Below are 19,841 nucleotides of genomic sequence, written 5' to 3' on the forward strand. Positions count from 1 at the left end.
TTCGAGGTTGACAGAAACAATGTCAGAAACGCTTAAAGTGCGATATATTCCAGTTCATATTCTTGGTAACGAAGCTAAAATAACCCACCCATCCCAATGTAAATCATGTCGAACTATGATTAAGGTTGCTGTGATAACGGGGGTACTAGGAGGGATTCTACTTACAATACATAATTCATTATGAAATTAATTAACCATGGGATAAGAAAGCAGAAATATATTCATAAAAACATAGATGCAAACATTCTTGTTGCTTTATTGATGAAATTATAACATAAAAAAGGTGTATTATGAATGAGAGATAGAGAGACAAAGAGTTGCCAGATACAGAAAACATATGAAGAGAGTAAGATGTATTAAAATGTAGATCCATATAATACTTTTAAAAATGTTTCTTAGTAAAATTCATAAATAAACATTACTGACAGGCAAACAGCAGTTAAAGTAAAATAAAAGTTTAACTCATTCGTGAAGAATATATCCTTTTCTTCCGTTTCTGTTGTCTGGTTCTGTTGAGTGTTTGCACCGGCTTTGCGTCGTAGGAACCTATTAATAAGAAGTCAAAGGTTTAAGCCAATAATCGGGATAAGGTAGGGAACAAATGTCATATCCACACCCACCGCCACCGTTCTTGAGTGTCTGATAAAAGTCACGATGTCATCCCTTCGCCAGCATCTACTTAATTGTACTTGATTGTTATACCGTTACAATAATATTCAGTGTCGTCCGATTACTATTATCAGTATTTGGAGTGAGAATTGTCGTGTAAGCATTTTTCAACCTTTATTTTACCATTAATGTTTTAATCAGTACATGATTTTGTATTTTGTTCATAATCAGATGCGTACTAAGTGTAAATGGCGCCCGGGGCGACGACGATGGTCAAAAGAGGTTTGGGCGCCCCCATATCTCTGGCGCCCCCACCCATTAGTACGCTACTGTCCATAATTACAATGTAGTCAATGTATATTTTTCAACCTCCCTTCTAAGGTCCCTTGAATGTTTAGAAATATCGCAATCATGATTAATATTTTATTTAACCAACAATTACCTTATAGAAGTTATATAGTTAAGGTATCCGTAAGATTACTGGTTTGCTTGTTTGTTTGGTTTTTCTTTTGTTTTGTTTTGTTGTTGTTTTTTTGTTGTTGTTTTTTATCTTCTGGGTTTTTTGTTATTGTTTTTGCTTTTTTTACTTTTATAACATACCTGACCGAAATCCAACGACGGAGAGACGATTTTCTGGAATCTTTATAAAAGCAGGAGAGCGGCCCGCAGATGATCGTCACAGCTATTGTTAAGACAAATAACTCCGGAGATGATTCTATATACACACCTGATGTTATCTGTACCAATAAGTATATTAGGACAGCGAGTTTAGTCGACACCTTATCAATTAGAAACACTAAAATTGTTAGGCAGACGAAGAACGAAAGTGCGTCTGAAAATGTCATGACTTTAAAAGCCGTTGTACATAGAGCAATGTGGCTCATTGCACATATACAAAAGGGAAAGAATTGACACCGTGTTCTACACTTGAGAAAAACAGGAAACAACACTATCGTTGCTAGTATAATGTAGGTGAAGATATCTGTCTGATGCACTTTCACAAATTCGTCGACGTCGTGCCATATATAAGACAATGTTGGACTTATAAATGTCCTGTATACAACCATCTCACCAAAAGCCAGAGCAAAAGTTACGACAAATGCATTCTGAAAAGATAAGGATATATTATAATCAGTTGGTATGATACATTTTGAGATCATAATGCATTTTGTATATACATTAAAGGACCGACCATTCGTGGTGGGGGAAAGGGGATTAGATGATGAGGGCCGGAGTTCTCTTTCTGACCCGGATACTTATATTTTATCTCAAGATTTCATTTTCAGCTACGATGATGGATAGAATTAGTTCTTTATTTCTACAAAACAGCGCAAGAGTATACTTTTCAGGCTATACTTCCTATATTTAAGATGGTTTGTATGGATGTACCCACCCCACCCGATATATTTACTGCTCGGGTTTTTCTAGTACATTAAATATTACATTTTCTTCAATAGGTGTCTATAAGCGTCGAGATGTATTTTGTAGCTGGACAAAACCATTTGCTGATTAACAATCTCACGGTGCTCAAGCATCGAAAAACAAATGAAAACAAGACAGCTGAATAGTAAATAGTGAACGTCCCGTTGTCGCAGCTGCTCGATCCACTCGAAGAACTGTGATTTTCGTTTAAGTCGGGGTATTTTTAATATTATGACTCAATATATTGGTTTTTAACTAATATAATCAATAAAATAGGTTGTTTTTCTATAAAAAAAGAACAAGAATATCATTTCCTGTGGGTAGGAAATATTTTTGTCCAAACAAATTCCCCGCCCACTCCCGCCAGAAACAAGATAAACAAATTAAAAATATGATAAGCGAGTGAATAGCGTGAACGTTAGGGAAGAATGATTGTCGTTAGGTGACACCGTACGAATTCAATCTTGTCATGGAATCTGGAATTCCCAGGGAAAATAACAGGTATGTGGGTGGGTTGATGGCTGTACGTCCATTAAACTACGGTGTATGGTATTGTTAAGCAGAACTTGTTCCGTCTTATTTCTAAAGGGTCCAGCTGTTGCGTTCAGCCAAGATGGAGAAAAATGAGAAAAGTGCACAGCTAAGCAGGGTTGTTGGTAAACGTATTTTTCGGTCTCACTTCTAAAGGCTGATATTGTAGTTTATCCATCAGGGATATATATATATATATATATATATATATATATATATATATATATATATATATATATATATATATATATATATATATATATATAGTGTTACGTGTTTAGGCTCGAATAAACAGTAACACAGAGTGAAAACAACAAGCTTTTTAAAATTTAACAAATAATTTATTTCCCTGGAAAAATTCTGTAAAAATGAAAAAATAAGAACTTACGGCTTCAACAATTAAATCCAAAAATAATCCAAGAATAACCCACGAATTAAATTGCAAAAGTCCTAGTAATAAATGTTCTAATAATGTCAAGTCTGAATCCTGATGGAAAAGCCAAGATGGATGACGATGACGTATGATGTAGTCAGTACTGTGCTTATCTACAGTTCCTTGTAGAAATACAAATAATGGCACTCCGGTGTTGGAAATCCAAATTAAATTTGTAAGCATTGTCTTTCCAAAATATCTGTGTGAGCACTCCTCAAAATATTTCCAGAGAATAAAGGATTAATCGTTTTGAAATCCAAATGATCTGAAGATAATTAAAACTATAAATATGGCTACAGCAAAGTAACTTGATACCAAGTGTAACAGCCCGAAAACTGAGAAATCTCTCTCTACACATCTCTATTAAAACTAACAAATGCGTAGTTATGGAAAAAACAGAATTGCGAAATCAAAAGGGGGGTCACGTGATTATGTTTATGTCACGTACACCAAAAATTACCCTGACGAAAACCAATCATTTTCTCAAAGAAATAAAAAAATAAAAAAGTTGTTTACATCTTAAACCCAAAGTACCATCATGACCTTGACAACAACCAATCATTTTAAAATAAAAATAGAACTTTGTTTACTAATTTTGAATCAAGGTCAGCATCCAGGCCAACACCTGGTGTTTATGAAAAGAATGAATCAGGTCAACCAATTTTCTGGAAAAATATCATCTCCAGTGAATAAATATACAATACAATAGCATCTAAGAAAACTAAAATAAAATTTAAAACTGACAAACAAACTAAATTAAAATAAATATACATTAAATCAGATATACGTAAATATATATATATATATATATATATATATATATATATATATATATATATATATATATATATATATATATATATATATACTTTCGAACCTGTTGTGCAGAAATGAACTTAATTCAATATTAATGTTTGTTAAAGGCCTATTTCAAAGTTTGAAGCAATAATATTTTACGATAATTTCCTAAATTTTTATAATTTTATAGTCTACCGATTTTAGGTTTATTAAGATAGGAATAAATGAAATATCATGTTCCAATCGACGCCTTGATATAATTATAAATAAAGATGCAAAGCAGCGTGCAAGTGATGCTTGGCGTTTGCTGAAAATAGACTGTCATATCAAGATGTGTGTTAGAATTACTCGTGTTGAACAACAGAATAGTTGAATATTTAATGTATTTTTAACTCCAGTGAACTGAACAATTTTATAGGTATAATTATTTTTTCTGTACTTTTTATTTGCTAGCTGCACACTGTGGCAATATATCTTTTTTGCATATTTTATTTGTTCCATGAATGATAAATACTCTTTTGTATCTATCGAACGGTTACAAAGCACATTTTAAAACATGTTGTTTTGGAGATGGTTATAGATCTTCTTAAATGGTCAAGTTACGGATGCTTTAGGTCTTTTGCAATACTTGTATAAGTAAATTTAGATAGAGACTGCACAAAGACAATCTGCACGTATTTCGCACATATCAAGAACTACTAGGCAGAGTTTCTTCTAGTCGTCGCAACAACTGCGTATGCACATTTCATCCTCGCAAAGCTATTAGTCGTTAATACCTTACACTACTTATACAGAATATGTACAGTTTGACAAAGATATAGCTATCTACAGATTATAAAAATAGAACTTTTGTCACTTATAGCAGACGGTCTTCAAGCATACAATTGTAATAACAATTACATTTTTCCGTTTAAACGAGTCCATTCTAACCTATCGAATCACTACAAGCAATATTACAACAAAAAAAAAATGGGAATATATCTTCAACATTATGCAAAATTCATTATTTAAATATAAAGTGTCCATGCAAAACAAGAAGACTTAAATTGCATTATTTGATGAATATATATATATATATATATATATATATATATATATATATATATATATATATATATATATATATATATATATATATATATATATATATATATATATATTAATATGAATACAGTGTCATGACATTTATATGTAGGAATGCGCTGTGTTCAGGTTTATTTACTAAACTTTTCAATCAAACGTTCATATAGTGTTTTGTTTAAATTGTGTTATTCTTATGATATAACATTATGATTTATATGTTTGTTTTAGGTGTATAATAAAACTATTATTGACTAAGTATTGAAAACAAGCTATGTCCTCGTTCACGTTCCGTATAATGCCATCTCAAGTTTAGTCATCCTGCGCCATATGACATTGGGCTAAATAATTTTTAATACTCGATTAATAACCAGTATGCATGTAGTAGATGGTAGCTCCTTTGTATAGATACAAAGAGAGAGGTGTGGCTGGAACACGTCTTGAGCAGTCAGTCGTGGAAAATGTGAACATTGGCTCTAGAAACCAGCTAAAGAGTTTCATTACTACAAGAAAATAGTTACAAGATGATCAGGATCTTGTATAGGTAACTGTTTAAGACATGTGGTTGCTTAATGTACGTGACCTTTAATGAATGAGATTTTCTGACTGTTGTCATAGACAACAAAGCGTATAGTAATGTACCTAAATTATTGTGCATAGATGTCAAAAAGACTTTTTTTAAAAATGAAGGTAAACAGATGCCCCGTTTTCAGCTTTTATTCCTAGAAATCTATATATAAGGATGTGTCTGCGCAATAACATTGTTTGACACACATGAAAACAAGCTGGAAAGCGTTGAGATATTTATTTTAAAAAAAATTTGTACGATGACCTTGTGGCAAACATACAGCTCTAAATATGCTTTTTTATATTAAAATCCGTTAAGAATGTACATATATTTAAACTTTAAATTACATTTACCTTTCTCCAGGCTAGAAGCAAAACGTAAAAGGCCAATAATCCAGGAAATAAAGTCAGATTACCAAAGAAGAAAAGTCCTTGTACTACTCTGACCCTGAAATGAGATTCGTCGAGCGATATCAAATTTAAAGATCTCAATACACAATCGCGACACAAAATATTGACACATCTTCAATCATCTTGATAAAACGGCCCTTATGCAAAATCAAAATGCAAAGCTATCATTTTATTTTTTAATGCAGAAACGTTTATTTCGGACTAATCAAACGTAAAATGTCTGAGGCAGCAAAATCCAAGATAAATTACATGGTAGCTTGGATGTTGCTGTTAAGATACAGTTAATTTGGAACAGCTATAGGCCTAATGAAAGAATGCTAGTTGGATAGTTGCTATAAGTTTGCTGGTGATACGTGTAATGTTTTGAAACGATTGGCCAAATGTACAAGTGTAGCTATGATGGCTGGTACACATGGCTTTTTATACAGTTGATTTTTGACAGCCATCTGTCTGATTGTATCGTAAATGGAGTATTGGTATAATGCCCATGATACAGCTGATTTTGGATAGCCATTCGTTTGACTGTATCTATACTATTTGGGGCGATGCTATTAGTTTGCCCACTATGCAGTTCATAGGTGGTAACCCTTAGTCTGAGTATAGGCACATTAGTTTGGATACTATATAAGCTTACCGATGATACAATTGATTTTGAGCAACCATACGTGCGATAAAGCCACATATTTGGTGTGATGTCTAATGTTTATTGATCATATAGCTGATTTCTGGCAGCAGCATTTGCCCGATACAGCCATGCATTTTGATTTAGAAAAAGTTTGATATCGGCTAGCCATCTTCCCGATATATCTAAGGCAGCTTGATCGTTGCCAGAAATATGCCGATTGTAAAGCTGATCTCGGTCAACCGTGAGACTGATGTAGCTATGCTTGTTGGGTTGATGCAGCAACGTTTCTGATGATACAACTGAATGTTGTAGCTATGTGCCCAATGCAACCCTGCTTATCTCAGTTAATGCTTATAGAGACTGACCATAGTTTTCCGGTGATACAATTGATGTCGCGTTGCCAATGCCTTGATGTGACCATATGAACTAGACTGATGCTACAAATTTATCGATTATAACATCTGCTTTATTACAGTTATGGACTCTACGCATTCATATGTATTTGGATGAATACATTCTCTGAGTATTCCGAAGATATAGATTGTTTCAAACAGCCACTAATACGCTGTAGCCGTGTTAGATGAGTTGAGGTTATAAGTTTGCCTATGACAGTTAATTTCGGGCAGCTATAGGCCCGATTTAACCATGATAACTAGATTGATAGCACATTTCAATTCTGGAAGACAGAGGCCTTACAAAATTTAATGCACCTTTAACTAATCAGTGTATGATATTATCAAGGTGTTACTACCACTAAGTGTATCAATCACCATTCGTATAAGTCATCAAAGATTGTCAAAGACGTAAAGCCTAATTGATATAGCAAGAACAATTTCTTTATGACCCATGAGGAATACAAATTTTTCTACAGACAGATAGTGATAATAAACCTTATTAAAGTATTTCTTTCTTAAATGGTTGTTATCTGGACAAATACAAACGAAATGTAACTCATCTTCTACCAAATAAACGTTATTTTTCCGGCTTAAGTAATATTCTCTATTATTCCCATCAATCTTAATAAGCGTACCCGTCTCCTTTCAGCATGTGCTTTTAACACCTGAATTTAGCGAACAACTTCCTTAATACATATGATTATCGACATAATAAGTATTTTTCCGGTTTAAGTTCAGTTTTATACATACTAAAATACACAAATTTATATGAATTGTTATTATCGCTTTGCCAGTTTTCGAAACCCGAATCCTCAGTTTTTTGCGAAATAGTGAGAAAAATTGTTTTTTGCCTGCAACGTCTTGATTTAGCCAGACACCCAAAACCGAGGCGAAATAACGTGCCTTTAACTTCGATGGCCCAGTTGGTTTCATCTAATCCTTTCAACATTAAGCAACGTTGGCATGGGTAGCGAGTTGGAGGCATTCTTATAAACTTCAGTCAGTATTTAATGCATCGTAAGCATACAAGGTACAAAGTGGGTATCTTCCTCACCCCCACCCCCGTGAAACAATCAAGTTATTGATAGTTTTAGGAAAACTGTTAGGAAGCCAGACGACTGTCTGGAAAATTTTGCATTGCTCAGTTTCAATATCTCTTCTAAATTCATATCCCCAAATTTCTGATCCATAGCATGCAATTGCTTTTATCACAGAATATAAAACTGTGAAAATATCCTCTGCTCTCAAACAGCCAAATCGCTGTTGATAATAGTATCTAATTTGTATCTGTCCAAGCTAACTTTAGGGTGAAAGAGCCCATATACTTGTAGTAAGGCACACATTCAATATATCTTTCTTCGAACAACAAACCTCATTTTGCTTATGATATCCCCATTTCTGAAAACAATGATTGTTGCTGTAATGAGATTGACCATCATACCAGTTTTATCACAGAAACGTTCCAGCAAGTTGTCTGTTGCTGCTAGAGCCCAACCGTATCAGCACAGCTAGGAACATCATCAGCGTAAAGCACTGCATAAATATCATCAAGATCCTTTTTGACGAATACGCTACTGTTCCATTCGAGCTTAAGCTTTGTAATCAAATCATTAATAAAAAGGGAAAACGTGACAGACATTAAGTTGCAACATTGTCTTGTACCTAATGTACGTTCGAAATCGATAGTTAAACTTTTGGGTCTTCGGACACAGCTTTCCAGGTTTCTATACAATCTACTAAAATGTTTACTGTTTCATCATTCATACCATTTCGTATCAATAACCATAATTTATCAACTGTACTTTATCAAACATGTTTTTGAAATCTACCACCACCAGCAACAAACACTAAAATCGTCCTTATCTTTTAGAGATATGTTTATGCTCTAAAGTCTGCATGCTAAACACATTGTCATATGCAGAATATATGTTTTCATAAACCCTGCTTATGCTTCCTCCATCAGACCATTATCTTTCTCCCACGTGTATGTATGTACGAGTATTCAATATATCAGTAAAGATCTTGCATGGAGTATCAATAATGGAGATGCCTCTGTAATTGTTTGGATCGATCGTGTCACCGCACTTATATATAGGACATATTATGATCTCCCACTATTTAAGAAAATAGCCGGAATCAAAGATTTTGTTAAAAAGAGGAGCGTTAATGAATGGTAAGATTGTTTCAGCCATGCACTTATATAAACGAAGGCTTAAATATGATTAGATATGAAAAACAAATTCCAAAACTATAAGACAGATGCTGGAAAACATCTTGAAACAGCATGAAACGGTACGGTAGGATGCTAAAGGGACATTTATAGACGGATAGAAGCGATGCGAAGAGAGAACACTACGGTAAGCGATTGAAAATAAAAAGTAAAGAAATTGTACTCGTTTAAAGCTAAATGTTTGCCAATAAGACATTATTTGTTTTTATTGGTGCGTGTATTATGAATAATGAATTCTTTGGGATAATACAAAATCTAAACTTTGTTCTGGTAAACGATAAAATCCGAGAGACCAAATATCAGAACCAGATTTATCTGTAACTCCATCTATTGGGAAGATAACTGACTATGCTAGTTGATTTTGAGAAACCAAAATTCCACCGCTGCAATTGGACCAGTATAATACGTTTGTAGTTGTATGAATAGATGACTGTTAAGTTAATGAAAGGGTTCATTTTGAGTTGTCACACGGGTGTCAAAATATGCATTGAAATGTTTTTTTGTTTTTAATATTAAAAGTTGTTGATTTTAAAGGTTCCTATGGCAAACTGATATAGTTATTATCACTGTAGCCAGAATATAAATATTTTGCAACAGTTCTTAATAGCTTTTGCAGTCAAGACGATCAAGATATGCGTGCTTCGAAATTGGTAATATAATTGTGCAATTCTAGTCCCAGTTAGAAAGGAATGAATTGTCTTACCTACTGAGATATTTTGAAAATAGGCACAAAGAAGATAGACCTGAAAATATACATTGATATATCTTAGAATATCAAATGTTGATATTCAGATACATACATACATACATACATACATAAGTACGTACATACATACATACATACATACATACATACATACATTCGGTACTACAATATTTCGCCTAATAACCTGCCGCCAGCCATCTTGCTTGTTGAAAACATTCTCTGCACGATTGTTATTTAAACTGAGCCAGTTCACTTGCTTTTATTTTGTAGTTGTCAATGTCGCAATCATAAACTGATAAATATGTTTCGAAAGCAATTTCGTTTATATCAGATGCATGCCAGCGACTCATATTTTTGGTCTACTATTTGTATCGAGATCTGATTATTAAGAATGCATGCCCATCGAAGCAAACTCGTCCTATAAAACAAATTCATATTTGCACAATATCGTAAATATGTTACGCTCTACAACAAAAAGCACGGATTTTTACGCAGTCTCCATTAAATAAAGTAATAGCATTTTTTAGGAATCGATATTAACTGTCATCACAATCATAATCAACTTAAGACGATGGATAAATTTGGGATAGATTCATTTAGTGTTGATAGCGAACAGAAACTAAGTGACAGTCAAAATTCGGGTGGAACCGCTGTTATCTAACTAGACTGCAAACCTGCCAGGATCATACAGTTCATGTTTAATTGTAGAAATAAAGAAAAAAAGGAACAAAATCCTTATAGTTGAACATAGCAATCATGGTAAAAATTGATACACTCTGAAGTTTGTAGTATAAAACCGATCGGTGATATTTCTACCTAAAATTAATATCACCTTATTTTTGATGACAACAGTTATTATTTTTTTGTTAAAAAATAACACAATTCTAAGTATTATATGAATGAGCTAAGTTTGAGAAATGTCCATGTTCTAAAATTATTATTAAACTTCGGAAATCCAATGTATCGCTGAAGTAATGCAATACTACTTGCAATGGAACTGAATGGAGAAAAGTACATGCAAAAAAAACTACCTTTGTCAGTAGGTACTGTATAAGGAAATATTCCACCTGTGAAGTGGAAACATTTTTATTGTCAAGAGTGATAATAAATGCTTTCACGTAACTCGTGAATGATGTCCTTATATCTGGTCAGGAAACGTGAATATCCTCTACATATTTAATGACGTTTTAGTCGTCTTCCATTTTATCATTGCAAAACAAAATTTTAAGCCTATTGTATCTTCCTATCTCAAACACATAAGTGACATACACTTATTTTGTATAGTATGTGCACCATCGTAGTACTTCTTAGGACCAGTAGGTACAAATATTCTTTCAATTTAATTTTGCTCGTCTTGTCTAACGCACGTCACATTTTTATTATTGATTGAGCAGTTAAACCCAATAAAGAGTCTACCTATCCTACAATCGATCTTCATGAGTTTTGAATAAATTATCTAACGATATACATATGTGCCAAAACCTTACGATTAGTTTTTCAAAGATAAAATGTATTACTTGTATTTAATATGTATAATTATATCATGCAAATAAACTACAAGTTTACCACAGCTTCCTCCAATATTATAGATGCCTGTGTATTTTATTGACATCAGGCATTTATTTATTCAGAGACAAGTATTAAAAAGTATTCTAAAACCCTTTTATCGTATCTTACTCTGTTCACTGAGACAGTGTCCTGTACAGAGTACCATAAAATGTAAGACTGAGATTCAATGAATTTTCTTTTTTTTCAAGAAAAGCAAATAATTTTATTTGTAAAGATGAGAATAATTGAAATTGGAAATAGTACATATACCAATTGTTGACACATCTCTGAAGAAACGAAACCTACCTTTGATAGACTCTTTAATGATATATTCTGCCTGCCTTCCCATTTAGTGTATGGCTATGTCATAACAAACAAAGTTAAAGCATGCAAAACCATTACTAATTTCTCTCTTACCAAGGATATTGAAGAAAGCTCTGATTGATCTAGCAGAGAAACTGTTCTTTAGGTCCCACCAATTCCTTTTGTCAAACGTTTTGTATTTTGCTTCCCTTCTTATGTGTTTTAAATTACTGACTGCATTTTCAAGTTTAGACAAAAATATTGGGACCTCAAATACGGCATTTATGAACAGTCGGACTGAAAAGAAAAAGAAGGAAACATACGTCATAGTTAAGGAATATAAATTCAAAGACAATAACAAAGGGATGTAATGCCGAAGACAATCCCCTGCCAACACTATATCATAATATGTAACGATGAGATTAACGATCCTCATCGGTTTCTCTCGATCGATCGAAATTAATGCATTTAATGTTGAATACGTTTCCTATTTTGTTGAAGCCGAACACATCAATTCACCTCCTGGATAATAGATATTCAGTGAAAAAATGGAAACGAAAAATCATTCCTAATCAAAACATAAAAGTAATCTAAGAATTTTCCACTCTTGTTGTCATTTGGTTCATTGATGGAAGATTTCACTTGAATTATTATTATGGTATTCTTTCGTGATATAGAAAATAAGTTACATCGTCTTTTCTTGACCAGATACGAAGGAAAAGTTATTGTGATATTTATAGAAACCACACAATTTGGAAAAAACTTTCTGTGTAAGCTAGCATTTGTTTAAACTTTAAGAAGAATAATAACTGTGGTGCAGGTTGGGTGAATGTAAGCAAATATTCCTGTCCAAAGAAATTTGAATCAACAACGTTTTTTTGAAGAATATTAAGTATTATGGTATGGTTTGAGATAGGAGATGGGATCTTGGAGAAATGTACGAGTTAACAAAACCAGGAACGTTTCATTTATCGGTCTAATTTATATATATATATATATAAATATATATATATATATATATATATATATATATATATATATATATATATATATATATATATATATATATATATATATGAACATCGATAAATTTTCAGCAAAACTGTACTCTATTGTTGTGTCAGTCGCTTTGTTTCTGTTAACACAAATATTAAATAACCGATAATCTATTCATATTTGTTCTTGTAAAGATTATTTATAATAATTTGAATAAATATAACAACATTTTCCCTGTCGTAACATTTATTTCTGTAATATATACTTACTAATGCAAGTGTCAATTTATCCAAAACCACGTGATAATATAGCGAGATAAAACGAAAGAGTCGAAAGAGACGAAGTTAAATAGTTATAAGTACAAATTCGATTCTTGAAAACAGAAACTGATATTGTAAAAATGATAATTATAATAAGCCTCGATACAATTTTGCAACATAACTCTACATATACACACGTACATTAGAGTTCAATTAAGATTTCTTCTGTTCGGGGATAATGCAACTTAACACTCAGTCCTATGGTACAAACGTCGGAATGTTACTCATTGAGCTGTAGGTGCAGCTATGTGGGTATAACCTATGAATGAACAGACGGTCGAGAAAAAATGAATCCTAAAATGTGCGCCCACTTTTCAAAACGGATCCGAACTTCTAAATTTTGGATTACCATTCCGCCGCAGTAGTTCTGGGTAATTATTGATTTCATACCGGACATGCAAATAATTCGGTAAGTTACTGTGAAATCTAATCGGCACATCACAACCCAAAAATACAAAATAACTTGCGTGGCTGCAGAATTTTACAGATATTAACTGGTTCAATCGATGAAACTAAAAATAGTTGTTATAAATGTAGATAATCGTGAATATTTGTCCAGAAAAAGACAGTTACAATGAAACTTTACTTACATGTAAACAGTTCATATTGAAGAAGAAAGTCTTTTGACTTTTCAGCTATCCTCCTCTGCTGCTCACTCTGCCTTAATGAAATGGTTAATTCATTACATGCACTTAACAATGCACCCCACCAGGATTTGTAAATTCCAGCCTCCGGATTATTTCTGTTATATATCTCTCTTGTAACACCGTTGCTAAGCACTTCGTATGCTTCCCTTATAGCTATGAATCGCTCTGATCCACCCCAAGACTGAAAAAAAAATTAAATTCGGACCGAGAGTAGAGAATACCTTTGCTCATTCATATGTAACCCGAAATACCTATACTGTACGGATTCCGATTTTTGTGCAGCAGTTCACTCAAACACCAATTTCAATCACCTATACAACTGGTATTGGCTTTACAAAATGAAATTAACATGCATAAATATAAATTCTTCCCTTAGTAATGTAACACTTTTATTTTGCTGGTGTTTCAATTAACACATATTTTGTTATTGTTCATTTATTTCCCATGTCAATCAGAGCACAACCCATTCCACCAACGAGAACAGTGGATCCTGCGGATGCTAAGTCTAGTCTTTAACTATAAAGCATTCCACATATCTCTCGCCGATAATATGCAATGTTATGTTCTCCTATGTGGGTGGGCTTAGATTAAATCCCGCATATACGTATAATACAGTAGGAATATGTCCAGCCAATCTTTTTGTCTCGCTGTGAAAGGTTTTTATTAGTTGTAAATGGTAGAGTTACCTATAAAAAATTTTAGTAAGCAGACATTTCAATTTATACCAGTGATTAAAATTTTTCACTACAAACAACATACCTAAGCTCTTTTCGTATGCTTAATGTCCGACATCATCATTACACCACATGTAACAGGGCGAGATATGAACAACTTTATGATCTGCATTTATATGCACGGTGCTTGTTCAGGACAACACATTTGCAACGCTTCTAACAGTGTATAGAAATACAGCTTCTTGAACTGTAGCAAGCTTAGCCTATCAGATACTTGTTTAATTCATTTGTATGCGAACATCTCGCTTACAACGAGACTCATCCGGTGTATTCATAGTTTGAGACTATATATCAAGTTTGATCAAAATTTGATAGAAAGGAGAGTTTCCAAATGGCTGAAAGTTCAACGGATCAAAGACTCAATCGCCTTAATAACGTGCTTACAAATCGCTCATAATGTAACTCTTCAGACATACATATTTATTTATAATAATAAGCCTGTGTACCGAAGTTGGAGATTAACATCGTCATCAATAACGCCTTTAGACTCATAGTATTTACAGTATCAAACAATTCAGAACACTTCATTAACACGCGCAGATCTCATCTATGCTCACATTTATTATACATTTGATAATAAAATGTTGGTTGGAGGAAATTTATCTCGACATCGTGGTGATATCACTTTTGGAACTACTTTCTTTTACCATTTAGGAAATGTATCTACCGTTATGAATGTTATTCAAATCTTCATTTAATTTTGTATGCCTATTTCATTTTCTTTCTTCTTCAGCTCCTCTCTCTCTCTCTCTCTCTCTCTCGCACGATGAACAGAATTTAAAATGTGTCAGAAAGGTAGACTCTGCAGTATCCATTAATTTAATCAGTAAGCAGGCGCCATCACAAGATGTGCAAAAATGAACTCCACACAACACAAAGTACTGTTGCTATTGATATTCTGTCATCTATGAATCATCACGTGTCTTCTATTTTCTACGACAGACGGTCACATTTTAGTTAAATAAAGTAATACAATTGTTTAAGTAGCGATTGTAACTCTCAACACAACCATAATCATGTTTGTAAACGATGGAGAAATCCGCCAGTGATAAGTATTGATTGCAACCGAAATTAAGTGACAATCGAAATTTGGGTGCTATGTCCGTTACCGAATTTTACTGCAAACGTGCCAAGGCCAAAACTTCGCGTTTGAACCCAAATTCACATAAGTAAACTCACACTCGTTAAAATTATTTGATTGAAGATGTTACACTCTGCAATATGTCGGATGTGACCGCTCTGTGATGTTTCTACAGTACCTCCATCTCAACAATGCTCACAGTATCGATCAGCGTAATAAAAATGTGATAACGAAAATAAAATTATCTTCATGTCCGTTTGAAAATAGTCATTAATTTGACAAAATACACACTTTGACGTATTATTTATGCAAGTTAGATTTGTAAAAAGGCTCTGTCTTCAATTGTTGTAAATTTCGGAACCTTTTATTAATATATTAATGCAGCCGTTAATTGCATTGGCACAAAATGGAGATAGAAATATCAATGCAAATCGAGTGAATTTGCCATAAAAATATTTTGAAAAAACAAGACGTATGATTTTTGAGTAGGTATAAGGAAATATTTTACTCTTGAAGTGAAAAAATACAATGTTTTTAATTTCATTCGCGAAATATTTATTTACATATACTATAAAACAAGACGTAGATATCATCATTTCGCAAAGATCTTGAAGTAAGATTGCATACCCAAAACATATCTGATGAGAATTTTTATAGTCTCTAGAATGGTTAAAAAGTCAACTAATTAAATGCCAGGCAGCGCATTGACATGTGTAGATTTCGCTTATAATCGGTCTTAGATGTTTCTATTCTCCTGAAAGTCCTATTTGATGGAATTCTGATCAGAAAATGTCAAACTAAGCTTAGAAAATCTGATGCATAGATCTCGCTTATAATTTAACTCATTGAAAATCTTACCAATATAAGCCTAATGTACTTTATTTGATCAAACGCTAAAAAGACCAGACGTTTAAATGAAAGACCAACTCATCGGTGTCCGTATATCTCTCTCATAATCAAGATAAATTAACTATAGATCGTGTAAGGCTACTCAAAAAATTTCATCCAATTTGATTGGAAATTAAGCCATTACATTGTCTATAAACTCAGCCAGTCAACTGAAAGTCACCTCATCACTATGCATAACTCACGCACATAATTATGCTGGTTCCGTATCATTCTAACATAAACCATATACCAAAATCTGCTCAGAAATACATCCTCTAGAGTGGTAACAAACTCGGACAAACAAACGTTAGGCCATGTCATCGAAAGTCGTAGATCAGACTCAAACTCATGTTCCAATGATATTAGTAATGCCGATTTTCACGGTGGAAACACCAGTAAAATACCGTTTATAGTTTTCATATGGAATGTTCTATTAGTCCGTTGCCACCTAATAGAAAAAAAATGTTGTAAATATGGTGCGCATTGAATAACGTATCGTACAATAACCAAATATCGTATAGAAAGCTTTATGTGGAAAGCGAATAACCGAGTTATTTGTTATGGGTGGTCAAAGTATGGTGTGTGTGTGTGTGAGAGAGAGAGAGAGAGAGAACGAGAAAAATTTGGATATTTTAAGTAGCTTTAACAATCTTTCAGTCATATCGCAACGATGTCTGGAGTTCAGCAGTTTAGAATGATGTCTAGTACTGGGGGGCTTCATTCTGCATACATGTAGCATCATGTCCCACTCAGTCACATTATTCTGACACCAGCCTGAGCAGTCTTAACGCTAACCTCCTAATGCTGGGCGACAAGGGAGGCAGCTTAAGTACCATTTTTATAAGTCTTTGGTAGGACCAGGCCGGGGTTCGAACCCACGACGTCCCGCATCCGCAGCTTACGCTCAAATCACTTAGGCCACAAAGTACATTTAATGTAAACACAATCATTATATTTAACTTTATCTTGGCTTAATACATTTATCATAAGCCAAACCCCCTGAAAACATAACTGTTCTTACATAGTAGATTCTTACTTATGTTATCTTTTTGTCACTGACAATAGCTTTATTTGCTCCTTTGCAAGGTATAGGATCACATCGTAGCTAATCAACTATGGACTTCTTGTAATGTAAATTGGCAAGTTTAGAGTAAGGGATGCAACATTTCAGCTTCACTTTTATATGAACAGTACATTAAGATTTAGATGAGCTTTGGTGTTACTTTACTTCGGTTAATTTTGCTAGCGCGGTGCCTTTATTGAGAAGAAGTCATCTTGCAAATATGTATGCCTACTGTATGTTTACACGTGTCCAGAACATGGAATTATCCCTTCATCTAAAGAACCAAAACATTACAGTTGTGTTCGCTGTTGAGTGCAGTATTTGTTCAAAAACAATGATGTTACGGAGGACGGTGGAAAGAATGAATGAAAGTTATAAGTTATGGAAAGAATATATTTTTAATCTACATTCGAGATGTGGCAGGAGGTTAGTTTGAGATTTAGCATCGGATATCATTCATCATAGAAGAAGCCTGAACACAGTACTTCAATGACGGCCATCAAGGTAGTAATGATCTGTTGTGCATTTGGACAATTATCTTTTGAGAACTGTTAGGGCGTCATCATTCTAGTAACGGCCTTAATAATATTATGAAGCAAACAGCAAGATATTGAGTTTGATTTTAGTCTCAGTTAGACGGCGGTTGTGGTCGTGGGGCAAGCGTTACACTACACATACCTCGATCCCATCCATTTTATCTGGGTGCCATATTTTGGCAAGACTCTTGAATGCAGAGCGGATTTCTGTCTCATCAGCATGTCTCGGTACACCTAGAATCGCATAATAATCCACAGTCTTCGAAAATACAGGTACAACACAAGATACAAGTAGCATAGCGACTCTCAAATCCATTTTCTAAAGTGAAATTTACCGTAGTGTATAGCTTTTGCAACGTAGAGATCAATCCTACAGATCATACTCCGAATGTATGCCGATATCTGCATTAGGGCCACGTCAGTTATTTACGAATGTAACTATTTTTATTTTCATTCGTAACTTCTAGGTCGATCCTACAGTTAGTCAAATCGTAGAAATAGCCAAGGTAGTCCGAACAGATTGTGGTTTATTACTTTGACCAAAACAGCTGAGGATATTCAGACTGCGTACTATTCATGTTTCGATAGATTTTACTACCTACATGGCAAAATATGTTAGCTGATGTCACAAGAGAAAAGGAAATGGCATGATTGTGATTTTGTTAGTTTAACGGCATTTTAAACACATCATTGGCCATATAGAGCCCAGTAAATGGAAGTTACTTGCCTTTCCCAAGGACACACTGAGACAGCGAACCCAAACTGGCCTGGGCGGGTATAGAACCCGCACCACTTGGATTAGGAGTCGGACATTCTACCAAATGAGCTGCCGCAGCTCCGCGACGAAGAGGTGTGTGTGTGTGTGTGTGTGTGTGTGTGTGTAAATACATAGAAAGATGCTGGTATGAATAGGTAATTATTAATTTGATTCATTCTAGATGACATTTGTTTTGTAATATTACAATCGTAGAAGTTGGTTCACTTGTTGGAAGATTGGAAAGTTTTGGTGAAAACACCTGTACGCGCTTCTAGCTAATACTTATTCTAAATCGTCTTTATTATTTAACCGTAAATCCCCAAAATTAATTTCTCACAAATTTAAGTGTTTTTCTATGCAGCTTATGTTTTAATTTTAATGTTAATTGTCAGCAGAATTGTCATGTCGATTGACGGTAGTTGAAATTCTATAACAAAAGTGACTTGCTTGGGGTGTAGCTTTTTATAGATTAAGAACATCCAAAGCCCCTTTGTGGTCCTCAGGTATTAATAGCTGTGCATAATACTAGGAAGAGAAAACGAAAGTATAAACCTTTGCTATAGTCTGATATAGCTGATCTAAGAGAACAGTTCAAGATCCTAAAATCAGATATCGTTAGAAACAACAACAACGTTACTTTTAGTGTAGTGTATGAAAAACGAAAGTGTAATACGCATTTTGACACTTCGTGTTCACTTACTATCTACGCTTTATATTAAGTTGTGACTGGTGTCGTCCTCTATTCATGAAAAAGCACCGATTGACATGTTACAGATCTATTATATTTTACTTATGTCATAAACATTTTATTAAGAGGATCTCTGTAGGTTCTTGGCCAAATTCTACCCGAGTAGTCTTCCTCTCAATCCTATGTATTCACTTTGCTCCATTTCACATCAGCTCAAACGTTAAGGATCAGTTCCCTTTTCTCTTGAACATGGATTCTTTGTGAGAACTCATTATATAGAGTTCAAGTATTTTTGGCAAGCTGTGCATGGTTGCAAGGTAGAAGGCTGTCGGTTGATCCTAATTTACTCAAAGAAATAAAGGAACATTCAATCGACAGCCGACATATGCATTTACCACTATCTCTCCCTCTATTGTAGGAAAGAAGGATCATAATTATTCCGATTAGGTTTGCCAAATTGTTATGTTTTGGAT

At 33.8% G+C, this 19,841-nt stretch overlaps 1 protein-coding gene across 1 annotated transcript; it reads right to left on the minus strand.

Annotated features, from left to right (window-relative positions):
* Positions 1-256: 256 nt before the first annotated feature.
* On the minus strand, positions 257-18,316 carry LOC149773819 (uncharacterized). The gene is made up of 7 exons (XM_089945982.1): positions 18,066-18,316; positions 13,565-13,802; positions 11,773-11,955; positions 9,805-9,844; positions 5,795-5,888; positions 1,210-1,715; positions 257-546 (listed from the first exon to the last, which is right to left on the minus strand). The coding sequence occupies exons 1-7, from the start codon at positions 18,237-18,239 to the stop codon at positions 396-398; spliced, it is 1,386 nt and encodes a 461-aa protein (XP_089802108.1). The 5' UTR covers positions 18,240-18,316; the 3' UTR covers positions 257-395.
* Positions 18,317-19,841: the final 1,525 nt, after the last annotated feature.

Source organism: Sinohyriopsis cumingii, unplaced genomic scaffold (genome assembly GCF_028554795.1).
Source record: "Sinohyriopsis cumingii isolate HCF-2022 unplaced genomic scaffold, ASM2855479v2 utg000552l, whole genome shotgun sequence".
NCBI classification, from domain to species: domain Eukaryota; kingdom Metazoa; phylum Mollusca; class Bivalvia; order Unionida; family Unionidae; genus Sinohyriopsis; species Sinohyriopsis cumingii.